Source organism: Panthera uncia, chromosome D4 (assembly GCF_023721935.1).
Source record: "Panthera uncia isolate 11264 chromosome D4, Puncia_PCG_1.0, whole genome shotgun sequence".
NCBI lineage: Eukaryota > Metazoa > Chordata > Mammalia > Carnivora > Felidae > Panthera > Panthera uncia.
Window position 1 is genome coordinate 58,303,496 of NC_064807.1, and position 24,684 is coordinate 58,328,179.

Below are 24,684 nucleotides of genomic sequence, written 5' to 3' on the forward strand. Positions count from 1 at the left end.
CTGTCTCAAAAATAAATAAAAACATTAAAAAAAAAAAGAATTGCAAAGATATACTTACAATGCCGAGGGTAAATGTCCCAAGACCCTAGATGATAGCAATGGCTGCCATTTATCAGGCACCTCCTACAGATGGACATGGTGCTGGGCCCTGGTAACCAACAGGGTGGATCACCCCTTGGGTGTTTCCAGTCCAGAGCAGAATCAGACCACGCAGGCTGTTACAGCAGAGCAGACAGGTGACCAGCGTATTTCTGGGGTCACAGCTTGGTTAAGGGTCATATGAGATCTTGCCAAGGAAGTGATCATCCGGTCAAGAACTGCAAGGCAAGTTAGAGTCAGCCAAGCCCAGGGCTGGGGAGAGCTTTCCAGGAAGGAAGAATAGCACACATGAGAAGGCTCAGGGGCAAGACAGAGCTGGGGCTTTGGGGGAAAGGAGAACATGGCAGGTGAGGCGGGAACATGCCAAGGGGCCAGAGTGTGCTGGCCACGTGACCTTGTGGGGGAGGCTGGGCTTCGTCCTGAGGGAGTGGGAACCCAGGGCAGAGTTCTGAGCTGGAGACGATGAGGTCAGAGCGGGAAGAGGTCAGCGCGGTACAGAAGTGTGGAAGCACAGATCAGGGTGAGGATGTGCCAGCCTGGGAAGCTGCCCTGGGGATGGAGGAACCAGCTTCAGAGCCTCTCCTCACAGTTCCACCGCATGTCTGCCCTCCCTGGGGTCCTAAATCTATCCCCAGCTTCCCTCTGCCCCATCCTCTTCCTCAGCCCTTGTCAAAGACCAGCCACCGCAGCATCTTTGTGCTGTCTTTCAGTTTCTAGAACTGCCAGGAACGTTAAACATCAGCTGCTTATCTTCTATACCAAGAGTTGTGCTGAGTTGATTGTAAAGTGGGAAGCAGTAGAAGCGTAGGAGAGAAAATCAATCAGTCAGCATCTGAGTGTTCTGCTAGTCCGTTCACTTAAGGAATTAACCACAGACACGATCTGTAAACTCTGATTAGTTTACACCCTTGTTTTATGATTTGGTACAGCCATCTGAAAAGGGTTTTATTAGCCTTGAAATGGAGTCAAGAATGAGGGTTAGAATGGATTCAAAGCAGATAAAGACAACTCATTTGAGGTCCTTATCTTGGGCTGTCTGGGACTTTGTAAGGAAGGAGATTCCAGCCTCTGGGCCAATGATCTCACCTCAGTTATCTTCGCTAAAGGGAGACACTGCCTCCCTTGCAAAGGGGAAACTCTAATCTCCCCTCTTCCCTCTGGAAGAGCAGCTGACATGTTTTGTTTCTGCCCATGGAGATGCCTACCACATGGGCTGCGTGATGCAGATCCGCCTGCAGTACGAGAAGACCTGGCAGGAGTGCCTGGCCCGCGTGCAGGAATGCAAGGTGGGTGCCCTTCCTGGCCCGCCCCTGCCCCTCTCCAGCCTGGATCCCCTGCTTTTCCTCCTCGCGTGCCCCAGGCCCTCAATGGCCTCTGGGCATCCCCCTTCCCGGACCCCCCACCCCCAGTTATTCCCACCCATCGCTCAAGGTATAGCCCGGCATGACCTCCTGCAGGAAGACTTCCCTGACCCCACGGATGAAGTTGTACACTCTCTGATCATGTCAGACTTCAACCTTGACCATCTATACCACTTACAGCACTTGACATTATTTATTCAGTGGAGGTCGTATGGGGGGGAGGTTATTTCCAGGGCTTCACTTTTTATAAGTAGTGCCACCACTGCTGTCACACCCAGCCCTTCGGTCCACCGCCTGCCTCTGTTACCGAGTGAGACGGTGAGTTCACTCACAAACCGCTTCGATTACAATGCCTGGTTTTCTGGGGTGCAGGGAGATGTTTTGTCGATATGCCCCCTCCCTGCATCCTGGCTCCAACAAGTTCCTGCTATTTCACCCCTCATGAGTCTGTAGAGCTTTTGTTCTGCCACCAAGACTCGGAGGTGAGCAGAATTCACAGGGGGCAGAGTGCTTTACAGTGCCGTGTGGGGCCGGTGTTGCATCCCTGTGGGCTGAAACTCGCGTTGAATCCTACAAGCTCCTGCAGGGTGGGTGTCCCCGGCCCTACCTGGCGATGAGAAGACCAAGTTTGCAAAGGGCCCAAGGGCTGCCCATTTGCTCTGTGGCCTTCGGGGCAGCCACATGCCTCTCAGTCAGCTTTATCAGGGCGCCAAACCTCAGAAGTAAAGCCTGGAGGGAGAGAAGGGAGGGAAACCATTGCCCTAGGAGAACCTTCCCAGGACCATGACCCTGACAGCCTCCTCCCATCCCCCTGCTGCCTGGGACCTCCCAGGAGCCCAGTGGCCCTTAGTCCTGGGTGCTGACCCTTGTGCCCATCCTCCCTTCCTTTGTCGGGCACAGCAGGGGATAAGCTGAAGTCAGCACACACCCCAGGAGCGTATTAGACTTGACAGAGGAAGGGCACTTGGTTACTCCTATTCAGCAGCATCGGAAGTATACAACTATGGACAAGTTTTCATTTTGGGGGAGATTGGTTTATAGTAGATTTTGTGCAAAAAACAAGGCTTTATTAATATGAAGAGCCTGCTTGCCAGTTGACATAATTAAGTTTTAGGAAATAGGAGCCGGGTCTGACGTGCAGCAACACTGAGGCCTGATTATACCTGTAGAGTCTATGGTAGGTCGGTTCTGAGTTCAGATCCCGGCCCCACCCCTTGCCAGAGGTGTGGCCTCCAGCAAGTTCCTTCACTTCTCTGAGCCTCGGTTTCCTCATCTGTGAAACGGGGCTAATTGGAACACCTTCAGGGGACTCTGTGAGACAACAGGGACAGCACACAGCACCTGGCCTCGGTGGGCGGACCATAAAGATGGACCATCTTCCCCGCTGTGAGGGTCTCCCCTGAGGGTGGGTGAGAGGCAGCCCTCGGGGAGCAGGGCCAGGCACCGAGGTCAAGCCCCCACTGGTCCTAAGCCAGGCTTGGCCTTGCTCCCCTCCAGAAGCAGCTGCTGGACTGGAAAGCCTTCACTGAGGAGGAGGCAGAGAGCCTGGTGAGCCCATACTTCTTCCAGATGGTGGGAGTGCTCCAGAGCAAGGTGGAAGAGGAGCTGGAGCTCTTGGACGTGCGTAGCTGGGGACCCGCACGGCTGGGGAGCGGGGAGGGGGTGTTACCCGGAGTGCCAGGCTGTGAGAAGACCAGGAGTCCAGGGGCCTTCAACTTTCCTGTCACTAGTGAGTCCATCCCCCTTTTCACAGCCAGCCCCTTTGGCGCTCCAGGCTCATCCTCGACACCCCAGCTGCCCTCTGACACGCGTGCTGCACAGGACTCAGGTAGCGAGTGCTCCTTGGAGCCCCTGCTGAGTCTGGGCACTGAAGGGCCAGGAGCAGTAATAAGCCCCCGCCCCCAAGAGGCTTAGAGTCTGGAGCTGGGTGAGCAAACGTTTTCTGCAAGGACCACATAGTAAATATTTCAGTTCTCTGTGAGCCAGTCAGGTCTCTGTAACAAATTCTCGCTCTGCTGCTGTCACCCAAAAGCAGCCAGGGGCCGTGCAGAAACGAATGGGTGTGGCTGTGTTTCAGTAAAGTTTTATTTATTTGTGGACATTGAAATTTGCATTTCATATAATTTTCACATTAGTAAATATCTTCTTTTGATTTTTTTTTTTTTTTTTGCAGCTAAAAAAATGTAAAATCTATGCATAGCTCTCAGGGCCAAACAAAAATAGACCGAAGGCCAAATTCAGTTCACAGGCTAAGTTTGCTGACCCCTGGCCCCAATGAATGCGTAAAATACATTTATAAAATGGGGAGAGGTGAGGATTTAACAGCAAAGTGTGGTGGTTGGCTCAGATGCTGAGAGTCAAGGAACTCCGAAGAAGGAAAGATTCCCAGGCTGAGATGGGTGTGGCCCACCCAAGGGCCCAAGCTGGTGTCTAGGATGGCTTCTTCTTTCTTCTAGGTCTGAAATTTCTCCTTGTTCCCATGAGGGACTTCGGTGGGCATGGGACAGGTCTAGAGATGGGACTTCGGGGTCAGCCAAACTGAAGGCTTGGCTTTGGGCAGACCAGAAGCTGTCCCAGAGGAGGGAGGGCCATGAGCCAATGTGGGATCCAGGAAGATGACCCTGAAGGATGGTGCCAGGCAGTGACAGCCAGCCCTTGGCAACGTGGGACCTCCACTGGCTGGTGAGGGAGCCCCATGAGAGAGGGCCTTCTCCCCACCCTGGGCCCCTTCTCTGGGTTCTGCCCCTGCAGAAATCCTTCGAGGACCTGGCCAAGCAGACAGAATGTCAGAGCTCGGATCTCCTCAACTACTTCCAAGAGGCCGTGAGGCTGTGGGAGGCACATCAGAGCACGCTGTCCGAGCAGAAGCTGGAGCTGGAGAAGAGGATGGAACAGCAGCGGCAGAAACACATCCTGGAGGAACAGGTGTGGCTCCTGGCACCCAGGGGAGCCCCTGCAGGGAATGAGGAAAGGGCCACACCCAGGTTGTCAATGCCCAGATGACTCTGTTTGGTGGCCTGTAACCTTAGCCAGCATTCAGAGGCAAAGCCAGAAAAAGAAAATGAAAAAAAAAAATCCCACCATGTATACTTCACATCGTAAATAAAAATTAACCCCAAACTTATCTTAGACTCAAATGTAAAAGCCTCAAGCTAAAAAACCTGCACAGATGGAGAAACCAAAGCTCACCTTGGTCATGGGCCTGGATGGTCATAGAAGAAATCTATACCTGAGTCAGGTCTGGGCTAGTGATGGGTCCTTGGATCCAAATGTGTTTGTAAGAGAGTGTGCATAAGAGACAGACAGACCAGGGGTGTGGGGCATTTACTTACGGCAGTCACCCTGTGCCCCCAGGAGATGATCTGGGCCCCCACCCCACCTGCCTTCACAAGGTCTAGGGAATGGAGGGGCACACCCAGCATCTGATTTCAAATACAATTGGTGACAGGGAGAGCAAGGAGCAGGCACCATAGGAAGGTGTAGTGGGGGCCTGCTGGGGCCCGGTGGGTGTAAGGGACAGGTGGTCCCTGAGGAGTCCCATCTGAGCTGGATTTCCAGGGATGTAGACAGAGAAGAATATAGGCAGAGAGAAGAGCCTGGAATATTGAAGGTAAATGTGGTGGCACATTTGGTGCCCCTTTTTATAGGAAAAAGTCCTGCATTTGCCCTGGGGTGCCTGCATCTGCAGTGGCAGGGTCTCTGTATGCCACTCACATGCCCTCTCTGAGCTTTGGTAACTCACATCTACTTCTTCCTATTTTGGGGATGATTTCCAGGCCCAGGAAGCCCACCTTGATAAGCTCTTGGACCAACTGAGGCAGCAAAGCCTTGAGGAAACACTGAAGCTTCACCTGGAAAAGGCCAAAGATTTTCTGAAGAATATGAAACACAGGTAGGAAGGCCAGACCCCAAAAGACAGAAGGGGATGGCCTGAAATTCATAATCAAGGTCAGAGGCTACCTGCTTTCGAGTCCAGGGTGTGCTTAGCAAGCTCAAGATGAAAATGTTGCCTCTAGCTTTGGAGAATCTCCTACTGGTCCTTAGCAGGTCTGCTTTCAGCCAACACAGAAGCTTCCAGGGAGAACTTTGATCCGAAATGTTTATGGAGGGCTATTTCAAGGCCATGTGGTTTAATTTTTTTTTCAAAAATTTTTAAGGTTTATTTATTTTTGAGAGAGAGACAAAGACAGAGTGTGAGCAGGGAAGGGACAGAGAGAGAGGGAGACATAGAATCCGAAGCAGGCTCCAGGCTCTGAGCTGTCAGCACAGAGCCTGATGCTAGTCTGGAATTCACAAACTGTGAGATCATGACCTGAGCCAAAGTCAGACGCTTAACCGACTGAGCCACCCAGGCACCCCAGGGCCATGTAGTTTAAAAGTCAGGGGATGGGGGACGACTGGGTGGCTCAGTCGGTTAAGCGTCCGACTTCAACTCAGGTCATGATCTCCCAGTCTGTGAGTTTGAGCCCCGCGTCAGGCTCTGTGCTGATAGGTCAGAGCCTGGAGCCTGTTTCAGATTCTGTGTCTCCCTCTCTCTCTGACCCTCCCCCGTTCATGCTCTGTCTCTCTGTCTCAAAATAAATGTTAAAAAAAATTTTTTTAAAAAGTCAGAGGCAAAGCCAGAAAAAGGTAGTAGGCCCTCCTACTACCTTTTGAAAATTTAAAACATATGTGTTCTTTGTAAAAGAAAAAAAAAGTTAACCAATACAAACATGTAGAAAATTTCCCCTCATTTCTGCCCACATCTTCTTTTTGTGGACATGTACATTTTTTTATGTGGATATATACACATACAGAGTGTTTTAAAATAAAGTCTAGATCATCCAATGCAAATAGATTTATAAATGCAGATATCTTTCTATTTTCTAATATCCATGTAGAATTCTTTTTTTTTTTTTATTTTTTATTTTTGAGACAGAGAGAGACAGAGCACGAACGGGGGAGGGGCAGAGAGAGAGGGAGACACAGAATCGGAAGCAGGCTCCAGGCTCTGAGCCATCAGCCCAGAGCCCGACGCGGGGCTCAAACTCATGGACTCACAGACCGTGAGATCGTGACCTGAGCTGAAGTCGGCTGCTTAACCGACTAAGCCACCCAGGCGCCCCCATGTAGAATTCTTTAATATGGATGCTTCATAATGGTTTAGCCATCTCTCAATTGATTAGCTTTTTAAGATTGGTTCCAATTTCTCAATATTAAAAACAGTTCTCTGTGAATTACCTTAAGTCTTCACGCCTTTGTACATCTAATTCTGTAAGGACCATTCACAGATATGAAATTGCGCTGTCAAATGATTGCAGTACTTAGTTCTTGCCTCCCTCCCTCCCAGGTATGAGTGTTTCCACAAGACCCTGACAAAGGAAGTGATGGAGTACCCAGTGCTCACACTGAGAGAACTCAACTCCTACAGCTCCACCCTTAGCCAACATTTCTATGTTCGTGAGATCTTTGAACAGGTATGGACAGGGCTGCAAAAACCCAGCCCCTCACCAAAGAGCAAAGGGGAGAGGATATCTTCTAGCTCTGATCTGCCTTAACTTTGAACACCTTCCTTAACTCCTGCCCAGTGAGAATCTATCAGGAAATCAAGGAGGAAGAAGCTAGAGGCATTTCTAAAAGAGACCATCTCTTGCTTAGATTAAAAGAGGTTGAAGGGCTCTGAATTCAGGCATTCTCTGTCTGGATGTGTTTGTATATCTATTGCAGTCAAATACAGCAGTTACAGAGCATCCAGAGTGGGTATTTCCTGAAGGGCAGGTACACCTCACTAATTTTGATTCAGCTTCAGTTGCCTTTAGCACAGTGTCTTGCACATGATTCAGACACAATGAATGCTCCCTGGGTAAATGTATGAATACCTGGAATGTCCTGGTCCAACACTCCTAGAGTTTGTCTTTTTCCCACACACCCAGCCGGAGTCTTGTATGGCCAGACCTGAAAATACTTGTGGTTAACACTGAAACTAGATGAGGCTTTCTCATATATACAGGGTCCCCAGATCCTCAGAGAATCCTTCCTCTCTGGATGGAGCTCTGTTCCACTTGTTAGTAAATGCTTCATATGGTACCTAGGTTAAGGTGGAGCTCAAGTTATACAAGGGTGGGCTTACCATCTGCACTTTGAGATCAGTCTGGTTGCCTGGGTTAAAGTTTAGGTGCCATTAGGATCTCCGTGTCACAAGGGAGGACACTGAGTCCCGTGGGGCTTAAGGAACTTGGCCAGGGTAACTCAGCTTGAAAGGAGCTGGGATTCAAATCCAGACTGCAAACTCTACAGCCCACACTGTGTCATGTTATCGACATTATCCACAACACAGTACATTCGTGACTTCATTCAGAATTTATAGGGTTAATGAAGGGGTTCCCAGGTCATGTAAATTATGTTCATTCTGTATGTTCACATCCAGCACTGGGAGCAGCAGATTCCTTTCTGCCTGTTTGCATCTCTCAATTTATACTTTCTTGCTCTTTGCCCCAGATCACTACCAAAATGTCAGAATGAGAGTTTTTTTATTATCACCTATTGTGTGATAAAAAGAGTTGCTAGCCTGCTTGGGATTAAAGAAAACTGATTCCCTGGTTTGGGAATACTCTGATTATCCCAGTGAAATAAGTAATCAAGGCCTGTATCAGATGAAGGGGAGGGATGGGTCCTTTTACTTAAAAGAGATGCCCTTAGAAGTGGCATTCTGGGAAAGGCAGTGCTGCTCACTCAGTGTCCTGTGTTTTTTCTTTGTAGACCTTGGATGGGGAAGTCATTTTCAAACTCAGGGAACCAGGTAACACTATTATAATTCAAGTCTGATCCTCTCTGACTTCACTCTGTACATTTGTTGGCCAGCTGGCCCAATCCAGGTGACCTTGGTAACATTTTTTTCCTTGTGCTTTGGGGTTGGTCATCAACAGAAGCACAGGAAAAGCTCTTCCAGGAGAGTATGAGAAAACGGAGGAGTAAACAGAGAGCTAAAGTGGAAATGAGCAGAAGTGAGGACAGTGAAAGCGCAGGAACAAGTTCATCCAGGCTAGCGGAAGAGATGGAAGGAGAAGATCAAGACATCGAGTCTTCCTTAAATGAAGAGATGGCAGCGAGCCAGCAGGAACAATCTGCACTGAGCGACGAGATGGATGAGTCCAGTGAGGAGTCTATTCAGGGGTTAGAAGAAATGCAAGTTAAAAGAGACAGCTCCTTAAAACCATCCCAGAACCAGGAAAATGTGATGGTTCAAGAAGAGGAGACAGAGGAGGAAGAGGAGAAAAAGAAGGAGAAGGAGAAGAGGAGGAAGAAAAAGAAGAAGGAAGAGGAAGAGGAGGAGGAGGAAGAGGAGGAACATGAAGTGGAAGAAAAGCAGGAGGAGGAGGAAGAGGAGGAAAAGGAAGAACATGAGAGTTTATCTATGGATGAGGTAGGCCAACAATGGATTCATTCCTGTGTATGGAGAAAGTGTGCTAGGCTCTCTGTCCATATCCCTAGTACAAGCTGGAGTCCCCAGTGGTGCAGTCTCTGTGGGGATTTACACATGTGTGCACATCTTTTACTTCCACCAACAGGGATCCAATTCTTATCTGATAACAATGCTTTTAAAAATTTACCTTCTTCTCTTAACATCTTACCCTGCAACTTACTCTGAACTCACCCGTGAACTGTATGACTTCCCTTGTCCATTTTTGGTCATCTCTTTCCCAGCTCCTCTTTACAGTACAGACCAACCTAGTCTCTCCATTCCTCCTCTTTTCCCATTCTCTTGTTGTGTAGCACAGAAGATCCGCATCCAAGTCGGCAGATAGAGCTCTCCTTGGAGTGCAGGGAAGTGACCCTCATATTAATAAATCTTGAATGTAACTTGAATGCCATAATTGCAAAATTGAAAAAGACCCTTTTCCTATATTGCTGTGGAGAATTGGCATACTTGTTTTGCAACAGGGATCCCAGATTCAAATGCCCACAGGCATGTAATAGGAAGAGGTCTGGAGACCCAAGTGTAAAGTAGTGACAAGTGATGAGAACTATTATTGTCTTAGTCCCTTGGAGCTTCTATAACAGAATACCATAGACTGGGCAGCTTATAAACAACAAAAATTTATTTCTCACAATTCTAGAGGCTAGGAAGTCAAGATCAGGGTTCTGGCAGATTTGGTGTGCAGTGAGGGCCCACTTCCTGGTTCATAGAGAGCCAGCCATCTTCTCACTGTGTTTCTGTGGAAGGAGCAAGGGAGCATTCCAGGGTCTCTTTTATAAGGGCACTAATCCCATTCATGAGGCCTCTGCCCTCCTGACCTAATCACCTCCTAAAAGCTCACCTCCAAATACCAACACATTGGGGATATGAATTTTGGAGAGCATCCAATATTCAGTCTATGGAAACTAGGCAGTCATTACTCAGCTCCAGACAATAATGCCACGTGGGAACGGAGAGACTCAGAATTGCCAGATTTTCTGATTTTTAAGAGAAATCAGAAATCTAGACTATTTGTAGAATTTCCCATTTTGAAAGCACTATATGGGCAAAAAATAATTATAGGCGGGATTTCACCCACAGATCCATAACCCTGATATCAAGGATATAGTCTGGGTTGGATATCAAGGATATATCCTGGGTTGGGTCCCCAGGTATGTGTGATGATGTCAAGTCTAAAGTCTTGTTTTCTGCATAGGCCGAAGCCCAGGAAGAGCATCTGGGGGAGATCTCCTGTGAAGACATGGAGTCCTTCACAACCTCCAGCGGACACACTTATTTTGTCTTTCTACCCCTGGAACAAGAAGAAGAGAGTTTCAAAAGGCCCAATTCCAACCTTTCTACCATTCTCATCAATGACACTTCCAGTGCCAACCTCCTAGACCAAGTGATAATTCCATCCAGACTAGTTTTAGGAATTAAGAAGCAGTGAGTAGAAACCCTTTATTCTCATTCTCTTGTCCTGTGTTTTATTAACAAGGTGAGGTATTATAACAAAAGATTGGACTAGTTTCAGCTGGAAAAAGAAAATGTGTAGGTAACTGAAGGTAGAGATGAGAAACAAACAAACAAAAATAACAAATTTCCAGTAATTATTTGTAGTTACAGATATCTTCTGTGAGAGTGACCCCCTTCACCTGTCCAATGATGCCTTGCTGGCTTGGGCCTTGTACATAAGAAATAGTGCTTTCTCTGCAAGATATTTCTGGGATTCTAACCTGGCATATGTGTAACCTTAGGGTTTCCCTCCCTCCCTCCCTTTCTTCCTTCCTTCCTTCCTTCCTTTCTTTCTTTTTTTTGGGGGGGGTAATTATATAACTATAGATGCTAGGTATATCAGTATGGTATTTGGCTCTGATTATATGACACATTAATTGCAGACAACTAGAAAATTGAAAAAGTACAAGGAAAAATATAAAAATGACCCATAATTCTACCACTGAGAATTTACCTCCCCTAACTCCCAAGTTTCTGGGAGTGAATTTGGACCAAATGTGGAAATTTACAATTGGCTTTAGGATAGCATTTCCACTGCACTCCTGACTCTGCGATATCATCGCAGGACTTACCAGACAGAGATCACCTGATTAGTCTATCTCCTATGTGTATACATGGGCATGGAGTAGAAGGAGTTAAGTCAGGCTTTTGGAGTCTTCTCTTTCACCTCAGCATCATCTCACCTTGAAAACATCTCTTGACTTGAAACTCATCCTTTCTCCTTCCTCTGCCACAGTCCATTTTCTGTTCTCCCCTTAAAGAAGAAAAGCAAGGATCACCACCAGAGCTAATATGCATTGAGAAGACTTAATACTCTCAATAACTATGACAGGGGTACCATAATTAGCCTATTTTACAGATGAAGAAACTGAAGCTTAGTTAGTAGCTTGGATAAGATCTCTGGGATAGGAAGTGGTTAGATCTAGGATATGAATCTAGACCATGTGATTCCAGAGTTTTGAAAGAAACACTATGCCATCTGGCCTTGCTACTAACCAGAAAAAAAAAAAATTGGATCACACTGATTGTATTTGCATGTTGAAGGATACAATACTGACAAGTATGGAAATCATGAATGTACAGCTCAATGAATTATCCAAAGGGAACACACCTGGTAACCAGTACCCCCAAGAAATAGAACATTACCAACTCTCCAGGAACCCCCTTATGTACCCATCTCAAGTCATTGCCCTCTCTTCCCCAAGGATAGCAAATATTCTAACTTATGAATTAGTTTTGCTTATTTTAGAACTTTATTTAAATGGAATCATACAGAGTGCATTCTTTTATGTCAGGATTCTTTCCTTATGTTTGTAAAATTCATATGTATTTTTTAAAATTTATTTATTTAAATTCAAGTTAGTTAAGATACAGTGTAGTATTGGTTTCAGGAGTAGAACCCAGTGAATCATTATTTATATATAACAGCCGGTGCTCATCCCAAAAAGTGTCCTCCTTAATGTCCATCACCCATTTAGCCCACCCCCCAACCACCTCCTCTCCAGTAACCCTCAGTTTGTTCTCTGTATTTAAGAGTCTCTTATGGTTTGCCTCCCTTTCTGTTTTTAATCTTATTTTTCCTTCCCTTCCCATATGTTCATCTGTTCTGTTTCTTAAATTCCACATATGAGTGACATCATATGTAGTTTTGAATGTGGGGTTAGCTCATTTTTATTCCTGTATAGTATTCCATTATAAAAATACATAACCCATTTTATTTATCCATTCTACTACTGATGCACATTTGGCTTGTTTTTCACTGGGGAATGGAACAATGCCACTCTGAACATTCTTGTATAAGTCTTTTGGTGAACATACGGCTACATTTCTGTTAGATATATAACTGAGAGTGGAATTGTTGAGAGATAGGGTAATATGTGTGTCCCTCTTGAGGAGATACAACCAAAAGATACCACCAAAGAGTTTTCAAAAGCGATTTTGTTTTAACAGTTTACAACAGTGTGTGAGGGTTCCAGTTGCTCCACATCCTCATCGACACTTGATATTGTCAGCAGTTTTTGTTTTAGCCATTCTGGTGAATGTGTAGTAGTGTTGAACATTTGGTTGTCTTTCTTGAAATGTCTAGTCAAATCTTCTGCCCATTTTTTTTTCCTGGTGGGTTGTCAATCTTTTCTCTTATCAATTTATGTGAGAAAGTTACCTATCCTAGATATGAGGCGTTTGTTAGGTAAATACCTGGCAAATGTTTATCCCTCTCTTTGCTTGCCTTTTTTTACTTTCTTAAGGTATCTTTTGATAGAAAGAAATTCTTATTTGTAATAAGGTCCTTTTCATCACCCTTTTTCATTAGGGTTAGTGTACTTTCTTTCTTATCTAAGAAATTTTTGCTTGCCCCAAGGTCATGAAAATATCCTCCTATGGTATTTACTACAAATGTTATTGTTTTACATTTCCACATTTATATGTAAAATCCACCTGGGATTAATTTGTGAGATAGGAGTCAGATTCATTTCCTACCATATGGATAATCACTTGACCCCAGAAGACTCCCCTCTCCCCATGGCTCTGCCACACCTCCTTTCTGTTTTTCTGTGTATCTATTCTTGCATTACTGCCTCACCCTGCCTGATTACTACAGTTTTATATCAAGTCTTAATATCTGGTAGAGTATGTTCTCCAATTTTGGTCTTCTCCTCAACTATCTTTGGCCATTTGCATTTCTACATAAACTTGAGATCAGCTCACTGGTGTCTATAAGAAGTTGTCTCCTGAGATTTTTATTGTTATTGCATTGAATCTATAGATAAATCTGGGGACAACCAACACCTTAACAACACATAGCCTTCTTAACAATACATACATTTTGAAAAGGAAAAAGTGATAAATTGGGGAAAGTATTTGCAACTCACATTGCAGTCAAATGACCTCACGTTCCTAATATATAAGGAGCTCCCATATAAAGAGATTGAAAAGAAAAAGAGCATCTTCACAACAGAGAAATGGGCAAAATATATTAATGCATAGTATGCAGAAAAAGGAATTATATAGTCTTAAACATATGACAATATGCCCAGTTTTGGTCATAACATGACAAAATTGTCAAATTCAAAAGTTCAGCAATACACTGCAAGGCGGCGGAGAGATAGGAACAGACTGCCTTGCCAGGAAAGCAGTCAAGCCATATCTTCAAGAACCACATATGTATTTTAGCCTTTGAGTCAACAATTCCAGTTCAGGGAATTTATCCTACAAGAATGCTTCTATGCTTGACTTATATACAAGGTTATTCACTGCAGCCTTTTTTGAAGAACAAATGGTTGGAAACCATAAAGTGTCTGCCAGAAGGGGATCTGGTTAAATGAATGATGGTCCATCCAGACAAAAGAATATCATGTAGTTAGGAAATAAAATAAGAAGTGAAAGAGGGAAATGCTTTATATAACAATATGGAAGCTCTCTCTGTGGCCACTGCTACTGGCTGACCCTCACTGGTTTCTCCCTCAGACTTCGAGCTGGTTTTTTTGAGCACCTAGAGAAGTGGTTTGACCAACGTGTCCTCAAAACCCAGGTCACTGTGGCCACCAAGATTGATGAGCTGGACTCAGAACTAGAGCTGCATCTGCACCTACACAAGCCAAGAGCTGAGTACATTGAAAAGGACATCCACAATGTCAGAGCAGGTACAGACCCAGCCTGGGAAAGGCCACCCTGCCCCAGACAGCTGGTGTCTGTGCCACCACAGTTCTGCGTTCATTAGGTGCCCCTGTGTGAGGGTTCCATCTCCAAGGCTGGCAGAGAAGGTACCCACATTTGAGATTTTTAAAAAATTTTCTTTTAAAAACAGGACTTTTAGATGCTAAAATGAAGAGTATTGTCATGCTTTAGCAGTGTGAATCTCAGATCTGCTCACACACCTGTCAGATATATACCTGCATAGCAGATGCTTCCTGTAGCTCAGGAATCAGAGCTATCAGGCTCAACCTCTCTAGCTATGTGACTCTGAACAGGTTACCTGACCTCTCTGATCCCTCCCTTGCTTGCAGAAGGGGATATTGTTGGTGGTAATCAACTCTCCCTGGAATGGTACAGTGAGGAATCTTGAGCAAGTGGTAGGCATTAATTTCAGCTTATAGTTTATAACTTAAAAAGAGGTGCCATTTCTTTCTTAGGCAGAGGTCCCCATTAGGGGGTGGCATACTTTTAGTTGGATCCTCAATGACCCTGTTTGGTTTTCACTTATGTCACAATTCAAGCTTCTTCATAGACCCTTCCAGCTCCCAGAGAGACCACACATGGTCCGACCCAAACTCTTCCTGCCTGGAGCAGTGACAAACTCTTCCTGCCTGGCCTGGAGTCCCAATGCTTGTGGCCTTGGGAGACCTGCTTGGCTTTGGAACCTCATTGTCTTCATTTAGAAAATATGTGCATTAAAACTAAATATAAATTGAGATGCTCTATTTCTTGCTCTTCCCTGGCTCCCTGACCCAATGCGTGATCGGAGATCAAGGTCAGAGAAACAATGCCCCAGAGTCACTGCACTCATTCTTGGCATGGCTGGGATGACAGAATTTTCACCACTGTGGGTAGTAGGGAGGTAGGGTGGACTGACCTGGGGCTATCTGTCAGTTTTAAAGGCCTATGATGGAGCCTTTGAAGCCAAATCTTGTTTCTGTTTACTCCACCGTAGAAGTCTGTTGGAATTCAAGCTCCTGGAAAGAGTAGTCATTGATTTAAAGCAATAAACTCTGACTGCCCAGTGTTGTGCTGGTTGTTTTCTCCAGAGCCTCTCACCACAACCCCTGCCCTTCCCAACATGTCCACCCATCCCACCTGTTCCCAGGTGTCTCCACCAGCAGAGACCTCCCTTCACACAGCCTGGACAGCCTCTTCTCTAGTTAGACACCCAGGGGCAGTGTCAGATTGGCCTCTCTGAGATCTGTACCCATTCCCAAGCTAACCCCTGGCACGGACAGCTGTCACTGTCTGGGAGGGGAACGTCCTGAGGTGACTTGGGATCCCAGAGGGCCTCAGCTCTCCTTCATTCTTTTCCAGCTGAGCTCTTGCTTCATCAAGAGCAGCTGGACAGCCACTGTGCTGGGGTGATCGAGACGCTGAGGAAGGAGAGGCTGATGTTCTACCGGTTCCAAGAAGAGCAAAACATAAAGAGCAAAAACTTCCGCCGCAAGATTTACGACATGGAGCATATCTTCTTGAATGCCACAAAGAGCCAGAGGTATGGCCCTGGGAGTCTCCGCTCTGGCCCCATAGCCCTAGAATCTCAGCCAGGTGGCTGCTTTCAAAGGAGTGGTTCCTCCCTGGTGGATAAAAGAGTCCATTTGCCAGGCCCCACAGCAACCTTCTCTTTTCAGCTCTTCAGCTCTCCTCTTCACACAAGTGAGTCTAACTGTATGAACTCTCTTTCTGGGGGCAGGGGGCTGGGGGCTGGGTGAGCAGCTAGGGAGAAAAGGGCACACATGTTCAGGATGCAGGGATGCTACTAACCTGCCCTGAAACATCTGTGCTGGGAGAGACCACTTCCATCAAGGGAAATCGGGACGAACTTCCTGCAGGAGGCCTCCTGGTCTGAGATGGAGGAAGGTGAAGAGGAGACAGAATTTTTCCCTTCAGCAAGGAGCACTGGCCCAGCTCGAGGTGGGGATATGCTCACGGCAGAGCAAAGGGCTCCAAGGAAGCCATTCAGGGATTTTAGATGGAGGCCCTTGCGTGCTTAGGGAGACCTCAGGTAACAGGTGAGGAGCCCTCACAGGTGTCTGGACAGCGGTCAGATACACAAGAGATCGCTGGTTAGGGTGGACTTAAAGGTGAAGAGGGAACTTGCAGGGTGTTCCCTCAGGAGAACACCAGGCGCAGGAGTGAGAGAGAAAGTTTGTGCTGCAGGGAGGAGCCAGATCAGTTGGACCTAGGAATTCCTTTAGTAATTTGATGGCAAGGGCCAGAGAGAGGAGAGGGATGTCCTCTGACCCAGCACACTGAGAGCTCCGCACTGTGCCCTGCACACACTGGCATTCTGAGCTTCCTTCAAAGCCTCTTTTTCTACCCAGAAGAACATGGCAGTGGTTCTGGTAGCCCCACAGATGGGCACCGCAGTGGAGCTCAAGCAGCGCCCCCAGGCTGCCCTGCCATGCCCACGTCATCATCCTGCCCTCCTGTGTCTCCCAGGCTGGTTACTCTCAGCAGCACACTGCACCAGGAGCTGCTCAGCTACATCGACGTCGTGCAGGTGTCCCTGCGCAGCTTCCGCCAGTACTTGGAGGAGAACCTGGGCAAGCTTCACTACGCCAACATCGAGTTCATCAAGCACTGCAGGTGGGAGCCAGCGTCGGGGCCTCTGTGGACACTGGGCTTTCTCTATCGAGAAGTGGTCTTGTTTCCCCTCCATTTTTTGTTGTGACAAAATATATAGGACGTACAACTGTCCATTTTAACCATTTTCAGGTGTACAGTTCAGTGGCATTAAGTACAATCACATTGTTGTGCAACCATCACCACGATCCATCTCCAAAATTTTTCGTCTTTATACACTGAAACTCTGAACGCATTAAACACTAACTCCTATTCTCCTCCCCCTGGCCCCCAACAGCCACAATTCCATTTTCTGTCTCCATGAATTTCACTTCTCTACGTACCTCGTATAAGTGAAATCACACAATATTTGTCCTTTTGTGTGTCTGGCCTATTTCAGTTAACATAGTGTCTTCAACACTCACCCATGTGACGTGTCAGAATTTCATTCCTTCCGAATACTGTTCCATTTTGTGTACATACCACATATTGTTTCTCTGTTCATCCCTTGAAGGACTTTTGGGTTATTTCACTGCTTCTATCTTTGAACGACCTGCATTCATTTTTCTATGATCTTAAACTTTTAATCTAAAGCCTTGTCGACCACAGGATTTGGAATGGGTGGGAAGTTTCATGTCTGATCAGTGGCTTTTCTTTCTCCCAAACTATTTTCAGATTGTTTTCTGATGGAGGCAACTTTTCTGCTGAAGAAATTGACTCACTGTGTCATCGACTGGAGAAGGAAGCTTCTCGAATAGAGTTTGTTGAAAGTTTAATCATGATCAACATGGAGAAGATGGAGAATGAATACCTGGACCAGGTTGGGGAGCCCTGCCCCTGACCTCCAGCCAGGCATCTGGGGCGCCCTTGTACTTTGCCTGATGAGCCCTGCCAAGCCCCCTTTCTAAAAAATTGAGCCTGTCCCCCTCTGCTTCCAAAGTTCATACGTTCCAAGTAAACCTCCCTCCTTTACTTTTTTTAAAAAAAGGATCAGTTTCTAATTTTGTTTTAATGTTTATTTATTTTTGAGAGAGACAGAGACAGAGTGTGAGTGGGGGAGGGGCAGAGAGCGAGGGAGACACAGAGTCCAAAGCAGGCTCCAGGCTCTGAGCTGCCAGCACAGACGCAGGCTCGAACTCACAAACTGTGAGATCAGGACCTGAGCCGAAGTTTGATGCTTAACTGACTGAGCCACCCAGGCGGCCCCCTCCTTTACTTTTTATATTTCTCTACAGGCCAATGATGTCATCAATAAGTTTGAAAGCAAATTTCATAACCTGTCTGTGGACCTTATTTTCATAGAGAAAATCCAGCGGTTGCTGACAAATCTACAAGTGAACATCAAGAGCGAGGTAGGACAGATTCACTTTTTACCTGGTAGATGTTTATCTCTCTCTCTCACACACACACACACACACACCTGCATGCCAGGCACTGTCCCAAGTGCTGGGGATACCACTGTGGGCTCTCCCCCATGAAACTTAAATTCCAGCCAGGAAGACAGAGATTAAATCACAGTAGCCTCTAGGATTCATTGAGTTATTACGCACCATGCATCCTGATAACTGACTTATTTTGATTAGCAATGTTAGTCCTCACAAGAACTGTAGGAGGCAAGTACTGTTTTATTCCTACTTTAGAGATAAAGAAACTGAGGCCGAGAATAATTAAGTGACTTAGATAAGAACACAGAGCTCTTAAATGGTAGAGCCAAAATGTGAACCTAGCTCAGGGGTGCCTGGGTGGCTCAGTTGGTTAAGCATCTGACTTTGGCCCAGGTCATGATCTTGGGGTTTGTGGGTTCAAGCCCCATGTGAGGCTCTGTGCTCAGAGCCTGGAGCCCATTTCAGATACTGTGTCTCCCTCTCTCTCTGCCCCTCCCCTGCTTGTGCTCTGTGTCTCTCCCTCTCAAAAATAAACATTAAAAAAATTGTTTTTAAATTTCAAAATGTGAACCCAGGTCAATGATCTCAAATAAACAACCTAACTGTAAACCTCAAGGAACTAGGAATAAAAAAACAAAGTTAGCAGAATGAAGGAAATAACAAAGATCAGATCAGAAATCAATGGAATAGAGACCAGAAAAACTATAGAAAGGATCAATGAAGCTAGAGCTGGTTTTTCAAAGATAAACAAAATGGACAAACCTTTAGCCAGACTAAGAAAAAAAGAGATAAGACTCAAATAAAGTCAGAAATGAAAGACATTGCAACTAATACCACAGAAATACCAGAATCATGAGACTATTACCAATTATATATGCCAACACATTAGATAACCTGGAAGAAATGGATAAGTTTGTAGAAATATATCTACCAAGATTGAATCATGAACAAATAGGAAATCTGAATAGACCAATTGGTCAATTACTTTTTCTGTGTCTATTGTACTGATCAAATGATTTTTATTTTTATTCTATTAATGTGGTGTCACATTGATTGATTTGCATTTGTAGAACCATCCTCCTTGCATCGCAGAGGTAAATGCCACTTGATCGTGGTATACAATGCTTTTAATGTGCTGTTGAATTTCATGTGCTAATATTTTGTTGAGGATTTTTGCATCTATATTCTTAAGGGATATTGGTCTGTAGTTTCCTTGTAGTGTTCTATTTTTTTTTTTTTTTAAGAGAGAGAGAGGGCGCAAGTGAGCAATGGAGAGGGAGAGAGAGAGAGAAAATCCCTGGAGGGGCAGAGAGAGGGGGGAGGGGAAGGGAGAGAAAGAGAGAAACAGAGAGAGGGAGGGTGGGAGAGAGAGAAACAGGGCTCACCCAAAAATGGAACTCGTGTTCACCCAAAGCGGGGCTTATGCTCACTGGAAGTAGGGCTTGTGCTACCTGAAGCAGGGCACGAGCTCATCCTATGTGGGGCTTGAGCTCATGAGCTATGAGATCATGATCTGAGCCCGAGTCAGATGCTTAACCAACTGAGCCACCCAGGCACCCTCTTTGTAGTGTTCTTACCTGACTTTGGCGGCAGGGTAGTGATGGCTTTGTAATATGAGTTTGGGAACATTCCCTCCTATTCTATTTTTTGGAAGAGCTTGAGAAGAATTGGTGTGAAGTTTTCTTTAAATGTTTGGTAGAATTCACCCATGAAACCATCAGGTCCTGAGCTTTTCTTTGTCAGGAGGGTTTTGATTACTAATCCAATCTCCTATTATTTTGCAATATATACACATGTCAAATTATGCAAATTATACCTTTATAATAAGGTATACGTTGTATACCTTAAACTTACATAATGTTACATGTCAATTATATCTCAATAAAGCCAGGAAAGGCTTTGAATTATTTTTAGGCTTTTTTCTATGCATATAAAGATTTTATATATACATTATATTATATAATATATAAAAGATATACACACACATATACATACACACACACAAAATCCAGCCTCTTTCTATTTTATACAATTTTGTAAGCTATATAATCTTTAAAGATTATTTGAAAACACTATTGTTCTGGCTTCCCTCTCCTGAATGTGTTGCCATTTTTACTTAGCCAATCCTTTTTGGAGAAATAGTTGTTGGATTTCACTTATTATCCCAGTGATATGATAAATACCCTTGCACAGGGAACTCTGATTATGTCTGTAAGGTATCTCCCAGAGCTAGAATTACTGGGGTAGAGCATGAATGTTTTAAGGCTTCACATGTTTCCAGGTGGCTTTTACAGACAACTCATCACCAGCTGGTCATGAGTGTGTTCTTCCTCATACCCTCAACCACTACTGTGGGTTGTTGATTTTATTTTTAAACCTTATCTGTTTGACAGTAAAAAAACAAAACAAAACAAAAACTTAAAATTTTTTTTAATGTTTATTTAATTTTGAGAGAGACAGAGACAAAATGCCAGTGGGTTGGGGCAGAGAGAGAGGGAGGCACAGAATCTGAAGCAGGCTCCAGGCTCTGAGCTGTCAGCACAGAGCCTGACGCGGGGCTTGAACTCACAAGCTGTGAGATCATGACCTGAGCTGAAGTCGGACGCTTAACCGACTGAGCCACCCAGGCACCCCTAAAACAAAAACTTTTACATTTGCATTGATCTAGTTTCTGATAACATTGTGCATCTCCCCCCACCAATTTCATTTTTCCAATATTTAATTCATCTCTTAGATAATGTTTTGCTGAATATGTTGCTGATCAAAACAAGTATTCTAGAACAGGAACCCTCTTGCACTGTTGTTGGGAATGCAAACTGGTGCAGCTGCTCTGGAAAACAGTGTGGAGGTTCCTCAAAAAATTAAAAATAGATCTACCCTATGACCCAGCAATAGCACTGCTAGGAATTTACCCAAGGGATACAGGAGTGCTGATGCCTAGGGGCACTTGTACCCCAATGTTTATAGAAGCACTTCCTACAATAGCCAAATTATGGAAAGAGCCTAAATGTCCATCAACTGATGAATGGATAAAGAAATTGTGATTTATATACACAATGGAATACTACGTGGCAATGAGAAAGAATGAAATACGGCCTTTTGTAGCAACGTGGATGGAACTGGAGAGTGTGATGCTAAGTGAAATAAACCATACAAAGAAAGTTACCATATGTTTTCACTCTTATGTGGATCCTGAGAAACTTAACAGAAGACCATGGGGTAGGGGAAGAAAAAAAAAAAAGAGGTTAGAGAGGGAGGGAGCCAAAACATAAGAGACTCTTAAAAACTGAGAACAAACTGAGAGTTGATGGGGGGTGGGAGGGAGGGGAAGGTGGGTGATGGGTATTGAGGAGGGCACCTGTGGGGATGAGCACTGGGTGTTGTATGGAAACCAATTTGACAATAAATTTCATATTTAAAAAATAATAAATAAAAAAATAAGTATTCTAGAAACAAACCTTGGAAGTTCTGGTTTTTCTAGGTTGCAAAATCCAATCTGCAAACAGATGGATTGAATTCGTCTCTGGAACAGCTTCAAAGGAAAATAGAAATGTGTCGAAACTCAAAGGGAGATAAAAAAGTAAGTATTCAGTATTTGCTAAGCTATGAATAGTAAAGATGCCATTATACAAGAATCAAACTGAAAGTAAATTTACATCTGTCATCAAGATTTCTCCAGCTCCAGAGGGGCCTCTGAGCCTTCCTACTTAACCCCTGTTGGACCCATTGAAATTAAGGAAGAGAAGAGAAAACAGCCACCTTCTCTCGCCCCCAGCCCCTCCCTGGCAAGCATGTAGAGTCCAGTGAACGTGGGGCTTCAGTCTGACCTCACTCCCCTGCTGATGTCACCAGGCTTCCCTCCCTGTAATTGGAACTCAGCCCTAGAGGAAAAACAGAAGCAGGCAGGACTCTGCCTTCTGAACAACCACTTTTTGTTTGATTTTTCATTTGCTCATTTTGATCATTGCACATGAACTGGTTACTACTGTTTTCTACGATTACTACTGGTTAAAATGTCCAAATTAGAGCAGTGTGGATCAGCACATCAGGTCTCTGGATGTTTACGTTGTTTACATGCTTGTTTTTCTGCCACCAGCACACATCTCTGTCCCCTGTTCCACATCTGTCCCGGCCTCCCCAGGCAATCTTTTCCCAACAGCTCGACCAGGCACTCGAGAACCAGATGTCTCAACTGGAGGTTTCTTGAATGGGATGTTCCTTCCTCACCAAGCTTTGTCTTTTCTCTTCCGTTTCAGTGACTGAGTTGAGGTTTCATGTTTGTTAGCACTGAGAGGACATTTAGTCTCTATGCTTTTTCTTGCATAGTAACACATGCTTCTTGAGAAAAGTTCAAACATCCACAAAGCACTAAGTGAATACACATCCCTCATATTATTCTCATTTTTTTGCAGAGCCCCTGTGACCTCTGTGTTTTCATGCAGTTATTTCTGCATGACCCCTGGGGAACAGGGGGAAACCAGCTTAATCTGCCATGACTTCTTTATCAGTCCCTTTAGGGACAGCTCTGCCTCTCCAGAGCAGAAACATTTGCTCTCCTGCATTTCCTCACCTCTCCAACCCCCTCACTGCCCTCTTCTTGTGGTATCAGAGTGTTGGACAGGGGAAGGTTTTCACAGCCTTCTGGCCAGGTCAGGGGAACTTGAACTTGGGTGGGCAGGCAATCCTGTGTTGATGGAGGAGACTGGTTGGACACTTCTGCAAAACAGTGATCAGGAGATGGGAACGATGCATCAGTTGCATGGTGAAGGCAGTGGGGACCATGGACAGGTGTGGCCAGGGTCACATGCTCAGTGCCACATACATGGAGGGGCTTCAGGTTGCTGTGTGCAGAAAGGCAGGGAGGGAGGGAGGAGTGAGGCAGCGTGTCATAACTGAAGCACAGAGAATTGTGGCCTGGACAAGGTACCACCAGGGACACCTTCCAGTTCCAGAGTTGAGTAGAGGGGGAATGGTTAGGACTCAGAATGCACTAGAAATGAAGGAAGCAGAAGAGGCCAAGGCACCTCCTGGCCTGGGTCATATACATAGGTCAGTGAACAATGCAGGGGACCAAGTGTGAGGACTGACAAGTGATGTGTGGGTACACGTAAAGGTGAACGTCCTTACACGTTCTTTCCTGCACACCTGGGGGCAGGGTGTGTGGGGTTGCTGCTTGAGGGGGTGTGTATCTGACCTTGTTGTGGAAATGGTTAGATCACTTTCCAGAAAGGCTGTGGTCATTTCACTCACACACAACGTGGCCATTTGGGGCCAAACATTTCCTTCTAAGAGCGTCAAAGCTAGAAGAGATTCCAAGGAACATTCTGTGTCCCACCACACAGATGGGGAGACCAAGTTGAGCTAACTCAAATCATTTGCCCAGAATGAACCCATAAAACCAGGACTAGAACTCCTGATGCCCCGTCAGTGAAAGATTTGCTGCCCCACTGCAGTTGCCCGAGAGAGCCAGCCAGCACCGCCCACTCTCCTAGGGCCCTCCCTGCAAGTGAGGAGCCTCCATCGAATCCAGAGGCCTGTGGTTCAGATGGAGGCAGGCGGCCCTCCTGCAGCTTGCTTCCTGCAGCTCTCTTCTCCTAGGTGGTGGCCACGGATGACCTCCTTGGCTTGGTCCGGACTTGGAAAGAAAAACTGGGCCAGAGGATTCAGTACCTGAATTGCAGGCTGGACATCGTATACACGACTCAAGTTGTCTTTACTGTAAGGAACAGACAGTAGAGGAAGGGAATGGGAAGTGGGGAAGGGTGGGTGAGCTGTCACGGCTGGACTCTCAGGAGACCTGCAGAGCTCAGTAGAGCCTAAGGGAAGAGACAGCTCCCAGGGTCCTGCTGAACACCAGGCCTACCAGGTTGCCTTGGAAAGACCATAGGCTGTGCAGTCAGATCTGGGATTCAAATCCCAAATAGTCCACTTCCCTGCCATCTTAGGAGATTCCTCACTCCTGGCACCATCTCCTCACCTTCACCAAGACCTACCAGCTGCCAGCTCTCAGGCTACCCTCGCCTTTCAGCCTTTTCCTTCCCACCCACGCGCATAAGCAACCACTGGCTTCTCCCCACCCCACCTCCACCAACCTCTTCCTGCCCACATGGCTGCCCTTTTCCTCTCACGTTCCCTCATGATCCACTCCCTGAACTACAGCCAGACATAATGTTGGAGAAGGTCAGTCTGACTGTGCCACTCTCCTGATCACTCAGGGTGAAATCCACATCCTTCAACTGAGCCTTCACAGCAGCCTCTTTGGTCTGCCCTCCATGGTCTCTTCATTTCTCACCCCCACTCCCACCCAAAAGACATCACTTCCCACTGGGCCTTCTCTCACAGACCACAGTGATGTCTCCATTTTTAGGGGCTGTCTCTCCAGACTGTGTACCCCAAGAGGGCAGAGCTTCTGTCACCCCCACCCTGCACTCAGCCCCTCACATCAGGTTTTGAACACCAGAGACACTCAACCAACTTCCAGGAGTGTGTGACATAGAACAATATGGGAATAAGTGGACATCCCTCAAGTTCTGCTCTCACTGCCATGTTTTGAACCAGTCCTTCCTTCTATGGGGAGGCGCTTCCCACCATGCCACCAATACTAACCCTCCATCATACCACCAGC

At 45.9% G+C, this 24,684-nt stretch overlaps 1 protein-coding gene across 1 annotated transcript in view; it reads left to right on the top strand.

The window, feature by feature from the left end:
• Positions 1-24,684, top strand: part of CCDC180 (coiled-coil domain containing 180) — a 60,339-nt gene that overhangs the window by 16,345 nt on the left and 19,310 nt on the right. The window contains exons 13-27 of the mRNA XM_049626849.1: positions 1,297-1,385; positions 2,958-3,080; positions 4,212-4,385; positions 5,237-5,352; positions 6,790-6,916; positions 8,199-8,238; positions 8,366-8,862; positions 10,112-10,341; positions 13,876-14,051; positions 15,424-15,604; positions 16,552-16,698; positions 17,350-17,494; positions 17,910-18,026; positions 21,541-21,639; positions 23,658-23,777. Coding sequence (XP_049482806.1) covers positions 1,297-1,385; positions 2,958-3,080; positions 4,212-4,385; positions 5,237-5,352; positions 6,790-6,916; positions 8,199-8,238; positions 8,366-8,862; positions 10,112-10,341; positions 13,876-14,051; positions 15,424-15,604; positions 16,552-16,698; positions 17,350-17,494; positions 17,910-18,026; positions 21,541-21,639; positions 23,658-23,777 — 2,381 coding nt within the window. The remainder of the gene's footprint in view (positions 1-1,296; positions 1,386-2,957; positions 3,081-4,211; positions 4,386-5,236; positions 5,353-6,789; positions 6,917-8,198; positions 8,239-8,365; positions 8,863-10,111; positions 10,342-13,875; positions 14,052-15,423; positions 15,605-16,551; positions 16,699-17,349; positions 17,495-17,909; positions 18,027-21,540; positions 21,640-23,657; positions 23,778-24,684) is intronic.